The sequence below is a fragment of the Phocoena sinus genome, chromosome 3 (assembly GCF_008692025.1).
Source record: "Phocoena sinus isolate mPhoSin1 chromosome 3, mPhoSin1.pri, whole genome shotgun sequence".
Classification (NCBI taxonomy): Eukaryota; Metazoa; Chordata; class Mammalia; order Artiodactyla; family Phocoenidae; genus Phocoena; species Phocoena sinus.
Window position 1 is genome coordinate 67,499,449 of NC_045765.1, and position 20,380 is coordinate 67,519,828.

At 41.6% G+C, this 20,380-nt stretch overlaps 1 protein-coding gene and 1 pseudogene across 1 annotated transcript; both read right to left on the reverse strand.

Annotated features, from left to right (window-relative positions):
* Positions 1–9,660: 9,660 nt before the first annotated feature.
* LOC116751645 lies at positions 9,661–10,099 on the reverse strand (annotated as a pseudogene).
* Positions 10,100–15,507: 5,408 nt separating this feature from the next.
* Positions 15,508–19,385, reverse strand: TEX43 (testis expressed 43). Its single transcript, XM_032625103.1, has 3 exons — positions 19,276–19,385; positions 18,586–18,694; positions 15,508–15,761 (listed from the first exon to the last, which is right to left on the reverse strand). The coding sequence occupies exons 1-3, from the start codon at positions 19,359–19,361 to the stop codon at positions 15,552–15,554; spliced, it is 405 nt and encodes a 134-aa protein (XP_032480994.1). The 5' UTR covers positions 19,362–19,385; the 3' UTR covers positions 15,508–15,551.
* Between the last annotated feature and the right edge of the window lie 995 nt (positions 19,386–20,380).

Sequence of the window (20,380 nt, forward strand, 5' to 3'; positions counted from 1 at the left end):
TTTGAGCTGTTCGAGACAATTTGACTATACCTAGAGCCAAAAGCAAAGAACCCAGTGTCTTTGACTCACCTCCAAATTTTGAAGTCCAATAATAAAAGATAACTCTGTTATTAAAGGGTTTATTATAGGTTAAGTTTAGTGCAATATATAATGCACTAAAGTTCTGTGCTCCCACTTCTCCCGGGCTATAAAGAGCTGTTGCTGTACATTCTTTGAAGAGATTTATTTTAATACTATACAGAGAAGCAAGGACTACAAGAGCTGGAAAGGACCTTAGAGGTCATATTGTCCTCATTCATATTGCATTTTATTTGCATTTTACAGTTGATGAAACTGAGGCTCAGAGAGGTAAGGTTATATTTTCCAGACTCTAAAACAGGCTGGTAGAGGAGCCAGAGCTGGAATCCAGTTCTTCTGACTCAGTGGTTTTAAACTTTACTATGTTTACTATAGGATAATTAAATGATACTATTTAACAACATAACCTTCAAGTACAATAATTCATAAATTTCAGAAGAAACGTATCAGAGAATCTGTATCAGAAGGGGCCTTCAGAAGCATCCAGTCCCACTTCATAGTATGTCAGGAATCCCGTTAGAGTTCACAGGTAGAAGAGTAATGCAGCTGCTGTAACAAAAGAACCCACAGTCATTTAACAATACATGTGTTCCTGACCAGTGGCAGCTTCCACATGGTGACTCAGGAACCCAGGCTCCTTTTATCTTGTGGCCTCCTCTTGCCAGGATTTTCATGCCCTTTGCATGCAGGAGGAGGAAGGGGAAAGAACAAATGGAGAAAGCTTCTCAATCTTGGCCTTGAGAGAATTCACCTCAATAGTTCTCAGTGAGAACTATTCACATGTCCCCATCTAGTTGCAAGAGAAGCTGGGAAATGTAGTCATGGCTAGACAGATGTCTCTGTACACTGTGGAAGGAAGAGTCATCTCTGACTTAGGCACCTCCCTTCAGCCAAATGCAAGCCCCTGGGGCAGAGCGCAAGTGTGAGCCATTAGCAGCCAACACTGGCACACCAGCCTGTAAGGGGGATTTAGGAAGGCACCAGCTGCATCTGCTACAGTCTACACTTTGTACCACTCAGAGCCACTTGTTTTTCATGGTAATGTCACTCCATCTGGTCGCAGGTCCTCCAACATTCTGGTTGGTGCAATTTCTGGTATTTATAAGAGAAGGGTTACTGGAACAAATTACAACTCTGACTGTTGCAGGTGGTCCTCAGGGTATGATAATACCACCACGAATTGTTCTTTCCCAGCATGAAGGGTGTCTGATATAGCTTGCTGGCTTTCTCAAGAGGTTGGGCTGTCTGGGGGACTCATTACTGGTGGTTGGATAAGCAGCAGCAGCAGTAGCTAGATCAGCTTTGTGGAGCAAGAGCCCGTGCTGGTGAACTCATGTATAACCCACATCGATGCCTGTTCTGTTCATAAGCCAACTGTGAAAGGACTGGTGGGGCTGAGGATAGAAGCTGGCTGACGTCTGCTGGGTGACTCTTCCTGTGCCTTGGTTGGCTAGTGCCTCACCTGCAGCCAACACTCCCTGGTGGACATTAACCAGGGCTTCTTGCTCACTCCCACTGATCCACTCACAAGTTCTCTCCACACTTGCTCTATGATTTTCCAGTCTTGCTCTTCCCCAGCCACTGACTGACCAGCCAGGCCATTTGCTAGTGCCCATGAATCTGTGAATAACTTTTCTGGGGGCCCGTTTTCTCTCCACACAAAGTAGATAACCAGGAGAACCATCTGAAACGCTACCCACTGAGATAATTTTCCTCCACCACCGTCTTTCAGCACGAGTGGGCTGTAGCGTACTAGTAGTCTATTTTCAATGTGTATTCATATACCAAGAAGAAGATTTTTCTTCCTCTATCAGCTGGTCCTAGGAACACTTTAAGAGGCTACAGCTATGAGCTGAAGGAAAAGTGTTTATGTAAGAGTAATGAAAGTAGTAGTTGTTCTGATCTACTTGCTTGCACAGCTTTATTATGCTTTGGGGATCTGCTTGAGCCCAGTTTCAGATATACTGTTTCCAGCTTATGATGGATGTTGCTGGTGTACCCAATCTTATGACTTGGTAGGTCTGACCAAACCCAGCTTGTGGCGAGCAACTCTAGTTCTGTAGTCATTTGACGTCTCGTAATCAGATAGTCTCTTCCAGGTCCCAATAGTGTGTCAGAAGCTGTTTTGTGAATGGTGTATAGTTCTCTCCTACAAGTAACAAGGCCTTGCCCAAGAACCTTAGAGATCTGCCCTGCAATTCTCAAATTTGGGCTTCCCAAGTATTTCACACAGCATCTTTATCTACCAGAGATACATCGAGTACCCTAGAATCTTTGGGGTCATATGGCCCAAGAGGCAGTGTTTCTTATACCATAACCTAGATCCACTACAGAGCCCTTTTCTACTCTGAGTCCCACTTAAACTGGTAAACTTCCTCATCACCCACTAAATAGCTTGGAGCAGTGTTCCCAAATGTCATAAATACTGTCTCCAAAATGCCTACCATGCTCTGTGCTTTTCTCTTGGTGGCAGGAGTCACAAGGTGCAGTGACTTGTCCTTTACCAGAGAGGAGATGTCCTAGGATGTACCAGAACACTGTGCCCTTAGAAACCTTGCCAATGTGGTAGTCTCCTTTATTTTTCTTAGGATTTTTTTTCCACCTTCTGAAGTGTACTTCAGCATCCCAGAGCACTTGCCATTTCCTTCTTATCAGGTTCACTTAACATCATGCTATCAATATAGTTGACCAATGTAAATTTCTGTGGAATGTCCACATGATCCAGATCCCTTTGGACTACATTATGACAGAGAGTAGGAGAGTTAAAGTAGCCCTAAGGCAAAGTTGTGACTGTATATACTATTAACCATTCCTTGTGAATGCTAACTTTTACTGATTCACCTTTCTGATGGGTATAGAAAAGGATATAGATGTCAGTTAGGGCTTTACACCACATACCAAAGTCTATGTTAATCTATTCTAATAAAGGTACCACATTCAATGAAGTGGCATCAGTTGGGGTTATTTGGTTGAGTTTCAGGTAGTCCATGTCATCTGCCACAATTAATTTGGTTTTTGAAGAGGTCAAGCTATTGAATCAAATGGGGGTATATGGGAACCATTGTTTCTGTATCCCTGAAGTCCTTAATGATGGTAGTAATGTTTACCATTCCACCTAGGATATAATATTATTTTTACATTATTGCTGTTTGTTGGTTTTCATTTTTAACTTTTTGTTTTGAAATAACTACAGACTCCCAAGAAGTGGCAAAAATAGTCCAAGCATTCCTGTGTACCAAGCTTTCCCCTGTTTTCCTGAAACATGTTAAATACCAGAGCCATTGCACAATTTAATGCAGCTTCTTCTACCTATATTTTGTCCTAGTTCTCTGCAGGTGGAAATCTTAGCAACTGCACCCCTATAGCAAGTCAAGCACTAACAATAGTTCACTCACTACCAACGACAGCGTTCTCATTGCCATCTAGTGGATGAGTTATCCAACGCCAAATCTAGATCCAGTTGGCTTCCTAGGACCACTTCTCTCACCAGCTGTCTTTCTTGTGAACAGAACCTAAGATAGGAATTCCTGCTTAAATGATCTTAAAGAGAAACCTATTAGGTGAAAAAAGTAGGGGACAGCAGGGGATGAAGTTCAGCAAAGATATGGCTTTAGGAAGAGTCTAGTCTCAGCCTGATCCCATGGGAAGCCCTGAATCGTGAACTGCACCACAGAAGTTATGCCACCCAGAGGTGAGGAGGCTGCTACATCATTTCATCACTTAGCCTTTGTCCACCGCCCTCCCCTGGGTAGGGGAGGTAACTGACCACCATTATCTCCGGGACAACTGCCAGGTGAGGAGGCTCCTGCCGGCCAAGAGCAATTCCCCATAAAAGGACAAAGGCCTGAGTCATGAGCAGCCAATACCCACAGCATCTGGGGGATGAATGCACAGCCTGTGAAGAGCCTATGGGCAGGGCTCCCAACAGCATCTGCTATCCCTCCCTGAGGAGAGGATACCGTTTAAAAACTGAATGATGGGGCTTCCCTGGTGGCGTAGTGGTTAAGAATCTGCCTGCCAATGCAGGCGACACGGCTTTGAGCCCTGGTCCGGGAAGATCCCACATGCTGCGGAGCAGCTAAACCCATGTGCCGCAACTACTGAGCCTGCGCTCTAGAGCCTGTGAGCCACAACTACTGAGCCCACAACCCACAACTACTGAGCCCACGCGCCTAGAGCCTGCGCCCCGCAACAAGAGAAGTCACCGCAATGAGAAGCCCATGCATCGCAACCAAGAGTAGCCCCCGCTCTCCGCAACTAGGGAGAAGCCCACGCGCAGCAATGAAGACCCAACTCAGCCAAAAATAAATAAATTTATTTTAAAAAACAAACAAAACTGAACGATGAGAAGGAGGCAGCCACGGGAAAATCTTGGCAGGAAAACTGCAGGTAGTTCTGAGATGGGGACTAACTTAGCATGTTTGAAGTGCAGAAGGAAGGCCATTGCCAGGGGAATGGGGTGAAGGAGGAGAGGAAGGGAGAAACTGAGCTTGTGAATCTGACAGAGCAGCATGACACAGGCAGCAGCTGGCTTTTACTCTACCACTTCCTCAAGACACTGTACGTCTTCAAAGCATGTTAATGTTGTTTTTGCACTGAGAAAATTTGAGTTGGTGACATGATTAGAAATGTTATTCCTTACTACTTAGTCATAAAAAAGAATGAAATGCCATTTTCAGCAATATGGATGGACCTAGAGATTATCATACTAAGCAAAGTCAGGAAAGAATGACAAATACCATATGATATCACTTATATGTGGAATCTAAAGTATGACACAAATGAACTTATTTACAAAACAGAAACAGACTCACAGACATAGTGAACAGACTTGTGGTTGCCAAGGAGGAGCGGGGAGGGAGTGGGATGGATTGGGAGCTTGGGGTTAGCAGATGCAAACTATTGTATAGAGGATGGATAAACAACAAGGCCCTACTGTATAACACAGGGAACTGTATTCAATATCCTGTGATAAACCATAATGGAAAAGAATATGAAAAAGGATGTGTATATATGTATAACTGAATCACTTTGCTGTATAGCAGAAATTAACACAACATTGTAAATCAACTATACTTCAATAAAATAAAATTTTTTAAAAATGTCATTTCAGCTTTTGTTAAAAATATACAGCCCCACATCAGCTCATAGCTCATTCCAAATGTATCCGATCTCAGATATGAATGTATGAGCTCTTAGATATTACTGCTTTCTTGAATTTTTATAAGTTAACAAAGCAGGTCCAATCTTGACCTCGGGTGCCTTATTTATTCCTTCCTAATTAGGCTATACTGAAATGAACTACCTTTGAAAGGGAAAACAGATTAGTCACACTAAATGGCTTTCTTAAAATACTTCACGATAAAAAAAACACTGCACCTCTTGCTACTCCTATACCACACGTTGATTTTTCCCCCTCCGCATTATCATCTGTCTTTCTAGTAGAAAGTGTTTTATACCTTTTCTTGGAGGTTAAAATGGCTCTAATAGGTAATTCCCTGGCTGTCCAGTGGTTAGGGCTCTGCGCTTTCACTGCCGAGGGCCGGGGTTCAATCCCTGGTCAGGGAACTAAGATCCCACAAGCAGCCTCAGCCAAAAAAAAAAAAAAAAAAGGCTCTATAGTGCCTTACTGACCTCATTTATAAAGGTAACTTACCAAGTGCAACTAAACTCCTCTCCAGGATAGGTTGACCTTATTTCCATGTGCTCAAGCCTTGCTTGTGTGCTTCATTCACCCCAATATAAACTGTCTCGAGGGAGCCCTCTGTTCCCCATCCACATGTCTTTGATCCTAATCGGGGCTTCTCACCTGGGTTTATTTTCAAACAAGTTTATTCATCGCTTAATCTCCAATCCATCCTTTGAAGTGTTGCCAGATTAATTTTTCTCAAACTCTGTCATGATCATTAACATAACTCTCTATATAGTAATCTATTTCGATCACTAATTTGGGGATTGAAAGTCCTCGATAAGCTGGATCCCTTTTCCTAAGATTACCTTCTTTTATTTCCCACCAGGAAACTTTTCTCTGCCCAGGATATTCTCACCATTCTGTAAATGCAGTGGCTTTTCCCTTCCTCGTTTCCTCTATTTATGCTTTTCCCATGTGTGGAAAGTCCTTTCTAGTTCTCATTGGCTCACATCGTACCCGTTGCTCAGATCTGCATCCTCCTAGAAACCACCCTGACTTCGTTGACTCTCTAAAGCTTAGCTCTCTTCTGGAAGGTAGCATCAGTCGAGGACTGATCATCTAGTAATCACTTAGGATAAAATGCACCTGCGATTGCTTGAGAACACTGTAATGCAAACATGACTTTTGTCTTGCAATACCTGGATGACAATGAACCTTGCTGTACCTGCAAAGTATTCTCTTAAATCTCCAGAAAGACCAAAGGATGAACAAGTTGCGTTTCCTGATCAAATTAAAAACAGAGTTGTCACAGCTCATTGTTGGGGGAATTAAGTCTGTCTGCCCTGTTCGACTCCCACTGAAAGAGGACTCTTGGAAATTAGTGCTCTCTGTCCCTTGGACTTCATGTGTCTTTTTCCTTTGCTGATTTTGCTCTGTATCTGTAACGGAGAAGAACCCTAGGGGGCCCTTCCAGAACAGAACCCGCCCACCCCGACATGTCCCCTGCCTTCCTCTTGTCTGTAGAAAAACTTTAGCCTCTTAGGCCTTCCCCAAATTCTAAAGAGTAAATTTAACCAGAGAAGTGAGAAAATGCAGGAAGAAAGGAAAAGAGTCAAGCAAGAAAAAACAATAATATTTTAGCCATTAAACCAAGGGCAAGGGCTATAGATAATATTCTGAGCCGTGTCCTTTGAGCTGTTTTGCAGAGCCTGAAACCTCCACCAGGTGAAAGAAGTTAATTGTGTGCTGCCCACAAGCATGTAGACCCCAGACCTGTTGGAACCAGAATGTTGATGATGTTGACTCCGTTACCTCACCATGAAACAATCAGAAGAATGTCAGCAAACTGATCACACACCCCACGACCCTGGCCCTCACCCTGTCTTTAAAAACCTTTCCCTGAAAGCCTTCAAGGAGTTTGGGACTTTTAAACACCAGCTGCCTGAACTCTTTGGTTGGCCTGCAGTAAACCCTGCACTTTCCTTCACCACAACCCAGTGTCAGTAGATTGGCCAGTCAGTAGATTGGCCAGCAAGTGGATCCAAGTTTGATCTGGTAACATATCCATTTGTTGTAATAAATCATAGCCATGAGTATGACTACATGCTGAGTCTTGCGTGTCCTCCTAGTGAATTATTGAAACTGGAAGTGGTCTTGGGGACCTCTAAGGCAAATGAGCTTCAATGAGTGAATGAATAAACAAATCGTGGGGACTTCCCTGGTGGTGCAGTGGTTAAGAATCCACCTGCCAACGCAGGGGACACAGGTTCGATCCCTGGTCCAGGAAGATCCCACATGCTGTGGAGCAACTAAGCCTGTGTGTCACAACTATTGAACCTGCGCTCTAGAGCCTGTGAGCCACAACTACTGAGCCCGTGAGCCACAACTACTGAAGCCCACGTGCCTAGAGCCCGTGCTCTGCAACAAGAGAAGCCACCGCAATGAGAAGCCCGCTCACCTCAACCAAGAGTAACCCCCGCTCACCACAACTAGAGAAAGCCCCTGCGCAGCAACGAAAACCCAATGCAGCCAATAAATAAATAAATAAATAAACAAATAAATTGTGGTACATTCATACAATGAAATACTATTCAGCAATAAAAAGGAACGGCCTGAATTGATGAAATAGCAGCAGCACCAAAGCGGCTTATAGGTGGTGAAAACCATTTACCTGTGATCCAAATTCTTTAATCTGTATCAGCTACATGGGCTGTGGCTTTGATTACCTTTGGACAAACTATAATGTTTAAGGAAGTTCTATATATGATTCTTGCATAGCGGCACTTCCTAGACCTGTTGACAGTACTTAGAGTGTGGTCCACACATAAGCCTCACTTGGAAGCTTGTTAAAAATGCAAATCTGGGGGCCCCATCTCAGAACCATAAGAAATGTGGTTCAAGGAGGAGAGTAGCTCTTCACGGGCAATGAAAGAGGAGACAGCTTTTAAAGATACTACCATCTACCTACAAGGAACAGGTATGACTGAATGGCTTTGTGGGGAAGGGGAAAGGGGAGCAGACGGGATCTAATGTGATTTCTGAGACCCAGAGAACCCAGAACATAGGACGTTATTAGGTGATGGTATTTACCAGTGTTAGATAACTTGTACAAATAGTTAAGTCAGGAGAAAACAGTAGGCCTGAAAAGAAGAGTGGGGAAGATGAGGAGCTCATCTGATGAATGTGAGGCTCCTGGTGAGACAATTATTTGAAAGATGCAGCTTGGAACAGAAATTCTAGCCTAGCCCCTAAAAGAAATTAGAGATATGAATTTTTGGTTTTTTTTCTTAGTGGTGATATTTGAAGCAAAGATGGTTGATGAAAAGCGTTCCTCTTCCCATTTGAGGGGATTTCCTATTTCCTGCTATTCCTATATTCTTCCTCTCGGGAAAGAGCTACTTTGCAACTGAGTTAGCCATGGTATGGCTAAAATTTAACTCCCAACCCAATCCATATGTCTGTCCACAGGCCTAATAAGAATCTAAACATCGTTATTTAGTGTCACGCTAAGCACTTTCCTGTTCCCTAACAGACTATTTACAACTCTATGAATGAGCTATCTGTAGCCTCATTTTCCAGATGACAAACAGAGAGAGGAATATGGTGCGTGGAGCTGCTTGAAGCCACACAGTTAGTAGTGAAGTCAGAATTCAAAGCCAGGTCAGGCTAACTGAAGTCCATGCTCTCGGAAGTGCTTTACTGATGGCTTTTAATTTGTCCCTAGAAAAGATATGTTTTCCTGTTTAAATGTGTTCTCCCTTGTTTTCTCTTTTTTAGTTTTCAAATTTTTACATAGCAGATGAAACTGCTCTGTGGCTCAGTAAAATGCAAGGCACTGATGACGGTACCCAAAGGGTTTAAGCTCCCCTTTGTTGATAAAATGCTCTCTTTGAAAATTTTGTTAGTTTCAGAGGCACTGAAGAATTTTTACCTTTTTAAAAAAGCGCAAACCAACAAAACATTTTTTAAAAAAGAAAAAAAAGCTTTGTCTTTTTTTGAGTGACGCAGCAGAGACCTCTTCTGGTCAAGAAGGAGAAGTCTTAGGCAGAGAACCAACTTGGAAAAGGTTAAGGTGGAGAGAACTGGTACAGGAGAAAATAGGATATGAAATAGGTTTCATAGAAGAGTTGATAGTTATGTTGGATATAAAACTCTGACAGCAGAACAGAGAGGAGTGCTTTCCACACGTGTGGAGAAAAATACATGTTTGCTGTAATTTACAAAGATACGAGGATGTAAATAAGAATCATTTATAACTCCACCATCCGAAACTAATATTGTAAACATTTTGATGCACTGGCTTCCAGCATTGTTTTCTGGTCATATGCATTCTTTTTATTCACACTGGGTACACCTTGACTTTTCATCTAGTGTTCTATCACACACATTTTGCTACATTCTCCTTTTTTTCATTTTAACAGTTTTTAATGAAAGTTATATATAAGATTACTTTATTTGTGCATCTTCTCAATTGTTTCTTTCTTATGTCTGCCCTTTTCCTTTCCTACCTGGAGAGATTTGACTTTACGTTCAAGGATCTTTTTGTGGTCTTTGTCCAGTTTTAGTCTAGTGACAAGCACCTCGCTGGGGCGAATGCCCACATGGACAGTCGTGCCATTAGCCTCCTCTCGCTGCACTCAGTAAGTATAGGCGACATACTTCTTCCCGTAAGCCTGGGCTACATTGCCAATTTGCTGCCCTTTGCAGTGCCCTCGCGTAATCTGAATTTCCTCATCCTGTTGGATATGCATGGATCGAATACTGTACTTCTGTCTCAGCTCTTTGGAAAGAGGGGGAAGACATAATCTTCCTGTGAATGTGGGAGGGTACATTGATGTGCCTTTTCTGGTTCTTGCTTTGATCAGAAGCCACAGAGGGATTGAACTTCATCTTGGCTGCTGGTACTTCAGCAATGGTCACTGTTTTGGTCACATTCTTAAAAGAAGAAAGATGTTTTCTGACAGCAAGGCTTTTATTGGTAAATCACATAAAAGCCAGAGAAGTTTCAGTGAAGACTTTTGTATTGGTCCCCATGTTGCTGGGGTCCCAGTTATGCACTGAGATGCACACAGCTTGGGGAGTGTAGTGCTGGCTCCATTCTAGCTGCTGCTCACCTTCTCTGCCAGACGCCCCTGTGTGGGGTACACCTATCCACCTGCTCTTGGTGGCGCCTCAGGCTGACAGAAGCTAATCAGTAAAGGCCAAATATGATCACCTATATTCTCAGTATGTGAAAAATATATCCATTGGCATTTTTGACCCTGGAAATCCCAGAGATTTCCCAGTCACTGGGACTAACCCACCTGGGCCAAGATGCAAGGAAATTTACAGTCTTAAACTGAACCACAGTGGAATGGGGAGTTTTGAAAGGAGGAAGCCAAAGGTACAAATTAGAATTTACATCTAAGAGAGTGACATTAGATGAGGAATAATCTGAAAGAGAATCACTTCCTGGGACATAACCTAGGGGTCACACAAAATTAGGGAAAATTAAGTAGGACAGAATAATTGATACCATAGGGTGAGGAGACTGTCACTGGGCCAGACCTCACAATTAGCACAATTGGATGAGAACAATATACTCAGGTGTTTTCATGAGGCAAGAACCAAGCACTGTACATTGCTCAGTGCAACCCTTTTGTTGAAGGTTTTTTTTTTTTCGGTTTATTCCTAGAGATGTACAAAGACCCTACTCAAATGAGCTTCTGCAGTTCTAGGCACCGTTTCATAGAGAGGTGAACCTCTTCAGGATGTCCTGCAGCATTCCTATTCCTCATTGCTGTGAAATTGAGCCTCAGGTGTCACCTTGGATTTTAAATTCTAGTTGAGTGGTATAAACACAGAGAAGTATCTCGAATTTTAACTTAAAGATCTTGCTGATAATTATCCCACCACCAGCCAAATTTTCTTTTGTTTTCAATGGAAGAGAAAATAATGGAGAAATACTTGACAGGAACATAGTCCTGTCAATGCTTACTCTTGAGAAGAAGTGGGTTAGTTGGCTCAGGTCTATTTTAGAGGCAAAGTAGGAAATTATAGGAAGCAAAAATCTTCAATTTATCCTAAATAGCTTTTAAAATTCAGAACTGCTTTTTTCTTTTTTTCTTTTTTTTTTTTTTTTAACATCTTTATTGGGGTATAATTGCTTTACAATAGTGTGTTAGTTTCTGATTTATAACAAAGTGAATCAGCTATACATATACATGTGCTCCCATGTGTCTTCCCTCTTCTTTTTTTCTTAAATTAGATGTATAAATTGTCCTCCTGGCAATTTCTCAAGTTTGGACTGAAGTGTGGGTAGAATGACATAATTATATAAATTATATTTCACAGTTTTCTTCCTCACATACCTTTATTTAGGCTCTAGTACTTGTCAGTTGAGGAGACAGATATATTCTTTTTGATTTGTTTCTGTTTTCAATTTATTTGCTTATTTATTTTTGGCTGTGTTGGGTCTTCGTTGCTGCCTGCGGGCTTTCTCTAGTTGTGGTGAGTGGGGGCTACTCTTCGTTGTGGTGCACAGGCTTCTCATTGCAATGGCTTCTCTTGTTGCAGAGCATGGGCTCTAGTACGTGGATTTCAGTAGTTGTGGCATGCAGGCTCAGTAGTTATGGCTCATGGGCTCTATTGTGCAAGCTCAGTACTTATGGCACACGGGCTCAGTTGCTCCACGGCATGTGGGATCTTCCCGGACCAGAGATCAAACCTGTGTCCCCTGCATTGGCAGGCGAATTCTTAAGCACTGTCCACCAGGGAAGTCCAAGACAGATATATTCTAGTATCTCTTCTAGTTCTTCGGACTGGGCTTTATGTTCTCTTGAGAACTTGGATCTAAAGGACTACGGGATTCCTTAGAACAATTTTTAAAAGGCTAGAGTTTCACTTCCAGCATGACAATGTGAGGAGCTCTTCAGACTCACTACCAAAAAAAAATCAGTAATAATTATAAAAGGACAGCCATTTAAAGTCTCTGGACATGGTCCTGGGTGCATACAGCAAATGAAGAAATATTTATTTAATGAAATCTCCTAAAGCTCAGTGAACCCTGAGGTGTTTGATCCAGGACCCACTTCTCCCCTCTCCCCTCCCAGCTCACCATAGTGGAAACTCTACTACAGAGTGGTGCAGCCAAGAGCACAGGGTTCCTCTCCGCACAGATCCCAGGTAGAGGGCTGTCTTCCTAGGCAGGGCAGGATATCAGCATTTCTCATCCTGACCCCAGCTACCTGTTTCTGAAGCTAAGTTCTATGCAAGTGTGGCCAAAAGGTGGGGGACTCCTTTTTTTTTCTGCTCAGCCCCAATTCATGGGATGGAAGCTCTGCCTTGGGCGTAGAGGCTCTGAGAATACTGGGGCCCTAATTCTCCTTGTCCCAGATCATAAGGTGGCGGTTCCACACTGGGAGAGACAAGCTGAGAAGACCTGAAGCTGAAACCAAGCAGGACCCTGCAGAGCCTTCCTAGGTACAAAAGCCCCTCTGTGTCTCCCATTTCTTGTTTGTAGAAAAAGGCTTTGGTCTCCTAGGCCTTCCCAAAGTTCCAAAGAGCAGGCACAAGCAGTTATTAATTAGGGAAGTGAGGGAATGCAGAAACACAGGAAAAGCAGTCAAGAAACAATAGTTCAGCAGTAAAACAGAGTCCTAGTTCTTCCTCAAGGGATATATACAACAATCTGACACATATCTTTGGGTTGTTCTGCAGGGACAAAGACTCCCACCCAGGCTGAGGATGGTGACTACATGCTGACCACAAGCACAGAGACCCCATACTGGTTGGAACCAGGTTGGTGAATAAGATTCCTGAAACAACACTCTGTTAGCAACCACCAACCAATCAGAAGAAAGTCATACCCACTGCAACCCTCACCCTGAATGTTGCCTTTAAAAACCTTTCCCTGAAAGCTATTGGGGAGTTTGGTTCTTTTGAGCATGAGCTAGCTGCCCATTCTCCTTGCTTGGTGCCTACAATAAATGCTGTATTTTCCTTCACCACAACCCAGTGTCAGTCAATTGTCAAGTGGACCCAACTTCAGTTCAGTATCACTTAAATTATCTTCCTTAATAATTTATTTATGCTTTCTTTACTGATTTTTAAGTTGTTATTAGATGCACAGCTCTATCTTTTTTTGTAATAGTTTCCTTGGTGCTGTTATCAGATATGAACGCTTGGCTGAATGAAGCATAGCTTAGACCCACTATGGTCTTTTTAAAAAAAGAAATTCTGGTAAAATATATATGACATAAAATTAATGATTTTTACCCTTTTTGAGTGTACAATTCAGTGGCATTAAATACATTCACCCTGTTGTGTAACCATCCATCTACAGAACTTTTCATGTCAAACTGAAACTCTGTACCCTTTAAATGATAACTCCCCATTCTCCCCTCTTCTGTAGCCCTTGGTAACTAACTACCATTCTATTTTCTATCTCTAAGAATTTGACTACTCTAGGTATCTCATATAAGTGAAATCACACAATATTTGTCTTTTTATGTCTTATTTATTCACTTAGCCTGTTGTCAAGGTTCCCCATGTTAGAACATGTAACAGAACTTCATTTTATGGCTGACTAATAATCCATTCCATTACATTCATATACCATATTTTGTTTATCTGTAGGGAAACAAAATTTGCCACCCTAAAATGTCTCTGGCATGCTGATTATTTCAAGCTGAAAACAATCAAGGCCCAGAAGACTCAGGAAGAACTTTTGACCTTCCCCCTAAGTGCCTAAAGGAATTTAGATAGAGGGCCGATTACAGGAATAGAGCTATCATCAGAGATGTCTGCAAAGAACATGAGCTAGATGTGGTGGGGGAAACTCTTAGAGATCACAGGCCACCCTGTGTCCCACTGTCTCTGCAGGCCCAGCAAACAGTTACCAAACTTTTACTTTTCCATCTCCATGTCAATTGCCTTCCTCCCTTTGAAGTCCCAAATCACTATTTCCAAATCCTCTTCTGTCTTTAGCTGAAGGTGGTATTTAAAGTGAGGGTTTCAGGGACTTCCCTGATGGCTCAGTGGTTGGGAATCCGCCTGCCAATGCAGGGGAGACAGGTTCGAGCCCTGGTCCAGGAAGATCCCACGTGCCGCAAAGCAACTAAGCCCGTGCGCCACAACTACTGAGCCTGTGTGTCACAACTACTGAGCCCGTGCTCCTAGAGCCCTTGCTCTGCAATGAGAAGCCATTGCAATGAGAAGCCCGCACACCGCAACAAACAGTAGCCCCCGCTCACCACAACTAGAGAAAAGCCCACGCGCAGCAAGGAAGACCCAACGCAGCCATAAATAAATAAATACAATTTAAAAACAAAGTGAGGGTTTCAGTCATTTGGGTGAGTTACTCAGTTTTCCTGGGCCTCTCCCATGTATACATGTTATTTAACTTTTGTTTGACTTTCTCCTGTTAATCTGTCTCATGTCAATTCAATTCTTAAGCCAGTCAGAAGAACCTAGAAGGGTAGAGGAAAATTTCTTCCTCCCCAACAATCCATTCATCCGTTGATGGACATTTGACTTGTTTCCACCTTTTGGATATTATAAATAATGCTGCTATGAACATTGGTGTACAAATATCTGTTCAAATCCCTGCTTTCAATTCTTCTGGGCATATACCTAGAAGTGAAATTGCTGGATCCTAAGGTAATTCTGAGTGTAATTGTTTGAGAAGCCACCATACTGTCTTCCACAGTGGTGCATCATTTTTGCATACAGTGATTATTATGTCTTAAGTTACGTGAATCAATCCTTCACTATAGGAAATTGATACTTGGATACACTGAACCAATATGGAGACATGTGTCTCAGCTAAAATTGTATGACGTATCACAGAGTTGTCTACTAACACTTCTAATAACCATGCTGATTAGCTGCCGGTCTCTATAGCCTCAGAGTGGGGTGTTGGTGCAGTGGAGCAGAAGGAAGGGTGTTGGAGCAGTCAGAAAAGAAGCAAAAAGAATTCCACATCCTGCAACTCTATTTCAGTTTGGCTTTCTTGACACTGAGTTTTGGAGGGGATGAATAATAAGGGTGGAATGAGAAGGAGAGAAAGGTAGAGGAGTGTGGTAAGGTTAGATGGTAGGACTGGATCCATCTGCTGTTTCTTAACTACTTGGTGTGAAATTAATTTCAGTGAGACAGTTTTCCTTGTTCCCCCACATCATCTCAGATATTCTCACAGCCTATTTCCTTTCTAAGCTAGTATAATTTAAAGAGTATGCAGTTGACTTATAGCCTTTGAACAAATTGAACCTATAGGCAAGATACAAATGTACAAGAGCTTAAACATTATGGGAGAGAGAGAGAGGGAGAGACTGAAATACTTTATCATTTTATTCTTCTTTCATCAGACCAGTCGCCTCCTGAAGCCATGGGAAATCACAGTGCTTTGGTACCTGGAGAGAGGTGAATGCAGAGGCATATCTGCAATTTTTATTTCTGGTGGGACTTTCTTCAAGACAACTTTACGATCTTCCCCATGGCAAAGCCTTTCACTGTGATTCAAAAACAGAGAGTCTTCCAAAGGGCCGGCATGGATCCCACATGCTTCTGCATGCTAAAAGAAAAAAAATATGCTGTATATCACACCAAAAATCACCTTATTAGGGACTTCCCTGCTGGCGCAGTGGTTAAGAATCCACCTGCCAATGCAGGGGACATGGGTTCAATCCCTGGTCCAGGAAGATCCCACATGCCGTGGAGCAACTGGACCTGTGCACCACAACTACTGAGCCTGCGCACCACAACTACTGAGCCCGCGTGCCACAACTGCTGAGGCCCGCGCGCTTAGAGCCCGTGCTCCGCAACAAGAGAAGCCACCGCAATGAGAAGCCCGTGCACCACAGCAAAGAGTGGCCCCCATTCGCTTGCTGCAAATGGAGAGGACCCTCGTGCGACGACGAGGACCCAACGCAGAGAAAAATAAATAAATAAATTTTTTAGAAACCCCACTTTATTAGATTAAGATGGAAGTTGCCCAACAGTTTTTCTAACTGTTCCTGTTGAGAAGGAAGGTCTAGTGGGCAGAGCAATATCCCTTTTTCAAAAGCAGTGCTCTCTCACTGGTGTCTTCCGACCAACAGGAAGAGCCAGTGGTGTGGGCTGCAGACTATAAACTTGGAGTCAGATCACTGACTTTTAGCTTCACTACTTTTGTGTTCTTGTACAAGTCATTGACCTACCATGAGACTCAGTTTCCTCAGACATAAAATGGGAATCATTAAAGGATTCTTTGAGTGTTGAATAAAACATTCTACGTGAATGAAAAAACTTTCGCCAACTACTAAGGAAGAGAGCTGCACAGTACGCAGCTGCTGCTGCACCCTGCTGCTGGGTAGATTACAGCTACTTAAGATTATCTTAGTTGTACATCTATTTCTGATTCTTTGATATTGCTGAACAGCAGTCTGGCCTGGCCTTGGGGTGCAGCTCCCTCTCTCCTATGCTGTGTTCTCATGTTGTTAAAGAGCTATATCATCAGGAAAAATGGTAAAATGAAAAGAAAGCATAGCTGGCATTTATTCAGTGCACATTCACTTCATTGTAATTCTCATTTAATTTTCACTTTTACTCTGTGAGGTAGAATATTCCATACACCAGTCGCTAATTATATTTTTTACATTGTTAGGAACACTGTCCACTAAATCCGAGAAGTGAAATAACAATGAAAGAATTATGCTGACTTATAGCTCTAAAGAGTAAGGGCAAGACTAACAGAAATGTTTTGATGCATTCAAAACAGTTCATTATTGACTTCAACTCAAAGTTTATACCCTATAGTTCTAGTAAATGAAATATATAAAGTCAGTACTAATATTGTCACCATGCTAAAGCTACTTAGGACATTGAAAATGACTTGATAAGCCACTAAGTTACATGAAATACAGCCCAATATTAAGATATTAGAAAGTCTTAATAACCATACAAATTTGATGTTTAAGTCTGGTATTTGAATCGTGATTTCCTTAGTTTCATATTTGTTTTCAAAATATCAGATAAAAGTACATATAAAATAATCGTCTCAAGGCAAATGGCAGCCTCATTTCTTACATTGTATGTATGCATTTTATAAGAAAATAATTGAGCCATATTTTTATATTTTGTATATCATATAATATTCATATTTTATAATCTGTCTTCACAAAGTACATTCTTACTCAACATTAATTCCTTATCCTTTAGAAATTTGGAAATTAGTTATATAAACACATTTCTTCCTAGGAATCCTAACATGAAATCTCCTCTTATTGTCTGATTCTTACAAAATATTATAATCTCCTTTAAAGAAACAACTTACCTTTTCACAAGTGAATGGTCAATCAATCTGAATTTGGAAAATGTTTTGAAACTACTGACTACTGAATCAGAGCATTGAGTGGGCAAGGAGTCTTATCTGTAAATCTAGCCAAACCGTTCCCATAGCTCTCAACCTGAGTGTGCAATACAACTGTACAAATACACGCTCTGTGAAGAACAGACTTGTGGTTGCCAAGGGGGAGGGTGGATGGGGGAGAGTTGGATTGGGAGTTTGGGGTTAGCAGATACAAACTATTATATATAGAATTGATAAACACGGTCCTACCGTATAGCACAGGGAACTATATTCAATATCCTGTGATAAACCACAATGGAAAAGAATATAAAATATACATATATATATATGTATAACTGAATCACTTTGCTGTACAGCAGAAATTAACACATTGTAAATCAACTATACTTCAATTAAAAAAAAATACATGCTCTGTACTGTAGCTTTAATGTTAATGGCACCTACTTCTGATGAACTTAACAGCTGTGAGTTGCCATTATGTAGAGAAAAAGGTAGACACGTTTATGAAATCTTTTGGTTTATCTATTTTAAGTTTGTAATTGGGTTATTTGAATAGATATTGCTATTTAACTTTTGTTTGCAAGTTTATGTGAAGGTGCATCAAATAGTTTTTGTCAGAACAGAATGGTGGTTGTTGGGGCCTGGGAGGAGGAAGAAATGAGACAAAGGGTACAAATTTTCAGTTTTAAGAAGAATAAGTTCTAAGGGTCTAATGTTCAGCACAGTGACTATAGTTAATAATACGGTATTATATACTTGTAAGCTGCTGAGAGTAGACCTGAAGCACTCTCACTGCAAGAAAAAAAGAGTCAACAATGTAAAGTGATGAATGTGTTATCTTGACCTTGGTAATCACTCCACAATGTATATAGCAAAGCATCACATTGTATACTTTAAAGGTACACAATCATATTTGTCTATTATTCCTCAATAAAGCTGAAAAAATGAAAACTAAATTTCAAAGCAGCTTTTGTAGAGTTATATATGTCTATTCACAGATATGTTAAATAGTATAAGTTTTTTATTATAAATACCTATAGGAAAATACCTTCAGATTCACATTCCTGAATTTCATGTTCTGTTTCCAAGGCATTACATAACGTCTTGGGATCATCCCGTGCTTTAATGAAAACCGTGGCAAATGAATCTCACCACACCTGAAGATTAGGAAAAAGCAAGAAGAAAGGATATATTGTGAGCTAAATTCAATTACTTTAGCTTCATTTTACGGAATGGAAGCAGTTGTGTCTGTGAGGTTTGGACCCTTGCAGATGCAGCACAGAGCTGTGTCACTGTTTGAGGCTCACCTGGTAGATAACCAACCCATTAAATCCCCGAGTATCACCAAGATCAAGAGTCTGGGTTGGGTACCTGTAGCTCTAACTGCACGCTGTCCTTTACAATTTGCTCATGATGTTCACTTTGGCCTGACTTTATGGGGTTAGACAGCACACCATGACCTACCTCAGGCCTACTCATTGACCTAAAGGAATCACTGGCCACTCACAAAAACCAGTAACTAATTTAGCTTCTGAATTTAGTACATGCCCTACACTCAGGTCAGACTTGCTTTCTCTGCACACACACTGTTTTGTTCTGGAACATAAAGCTTTCTATATAGATGCCAAGGGGAAGCACAGAATTAGCGTCCTCATCTATGTAGCTCCCAGACTGAAGACAAAGGAACAAAAAACAAACAAAGAAACCACCCCAAAACCCAGAACCCTTAAGTCCTCACTTAATAGCAGGCTTATATGAATTCTCATTAGAACAGCTGTTGGTGAGTTTAGGTAAGATAGGACAAGTGTCTTTGCCTGAAGCCATCACTGCCAGTAGTGACAGGAATTCTCATCTAGAACTTCACTAGTCTACTAGTCTAATTATGATGTCATTGCTGCCTCGGATCTAACAATGTTTTGCTAATTTCATAGCAACCCATAGCAGTTACTTTAGAAGTTGAGTGTGGCACTTAGAGCTATTTTCGGTGTTTTTAGTACACCTTGAGTACACCATCATTCTTATCACGAACACTTGAAAAATAAGGATGCTTGCAGATATATTACAAATTTGACAGATACTAGAAAATATATTGGACTAAAGAATTATTATTCACAAATAATCACTTCAAATTAACACTATTTACCCTTAGCTGATTTTCCTCTTTACATACTGCACGTGGTTGATATGTGTCCCATTTGTTTCACCATTACTTAGACACACTTCAAGGTGTAAATCAAACTTGCCTAAACCCAAACCAATCCAACCCATTTTATCTCCTAAGATTTGAGTTATATCGCAGAGTATTTTAGGTAACAAAACTCACTTTAATAAAGAAAGGTTATGAGTGAGGATGAGCACCTAAATTACTAGGCCAGACATGGAGGGTTATTACTGCTAATACTCCTAGCCAGAAGGAGGAAAAATGTTAGGTTGAGCAGAAAGAATGACTGCAATGTACACTGCCTTGGTGAGAGTATTAACTGAATACATATCCGGCAACAGTCTGGAGAGAACTTTCTAGATCTGGATAGTCAGAAAGGTTTAGAGAAGAGTAATGTCAATACACAAAACTTTACAGAACCTTAAAAACTGAAGCACTGGTGGGCTTCCCTGGTGGCGCAGTGGTTGAGAGTCCGCCTGCGGATGCAGGGGACACGGGTTCGTGCCCCGGTCTGGGAAGATCCCACATGCCGCGGAGCGGCTAGGCCCGTGAGCCATGGCCGCTGAGCCTGCGCGTCCGGAGCCTGTGCGCCGCAACGGGAGAGGCCACAACAGTGAGAGGCCCGCGTACCGCAAAAAAAAAAAAAAAAAAAAAAAACTGAAGCACTGGTTTCTATATATAA

Coding starts and splice junctions, on each gene's coding strand:
- TEX43 (XM_032625103.1), bottom strand. CDS start 19,361: ATGGCTTCAGGCAAAGACACTTGTCCTATCTTACCTAAACTCACCAAC. Junction 18,695..19,275: donor TCATATAAGCCTGCTATTAA/GTGAGGACTTAA, acceptor CCTAATCTTCAG/GTGTGGTGAGATTCATTTGC. Junction 15,762..18,585: donor TCAGGAATGTGAATCTGAAG/GTATTTTCCTAT, acceptor TTTTTCTTTTAG/CATGCAGAAGCATGTGGGAT.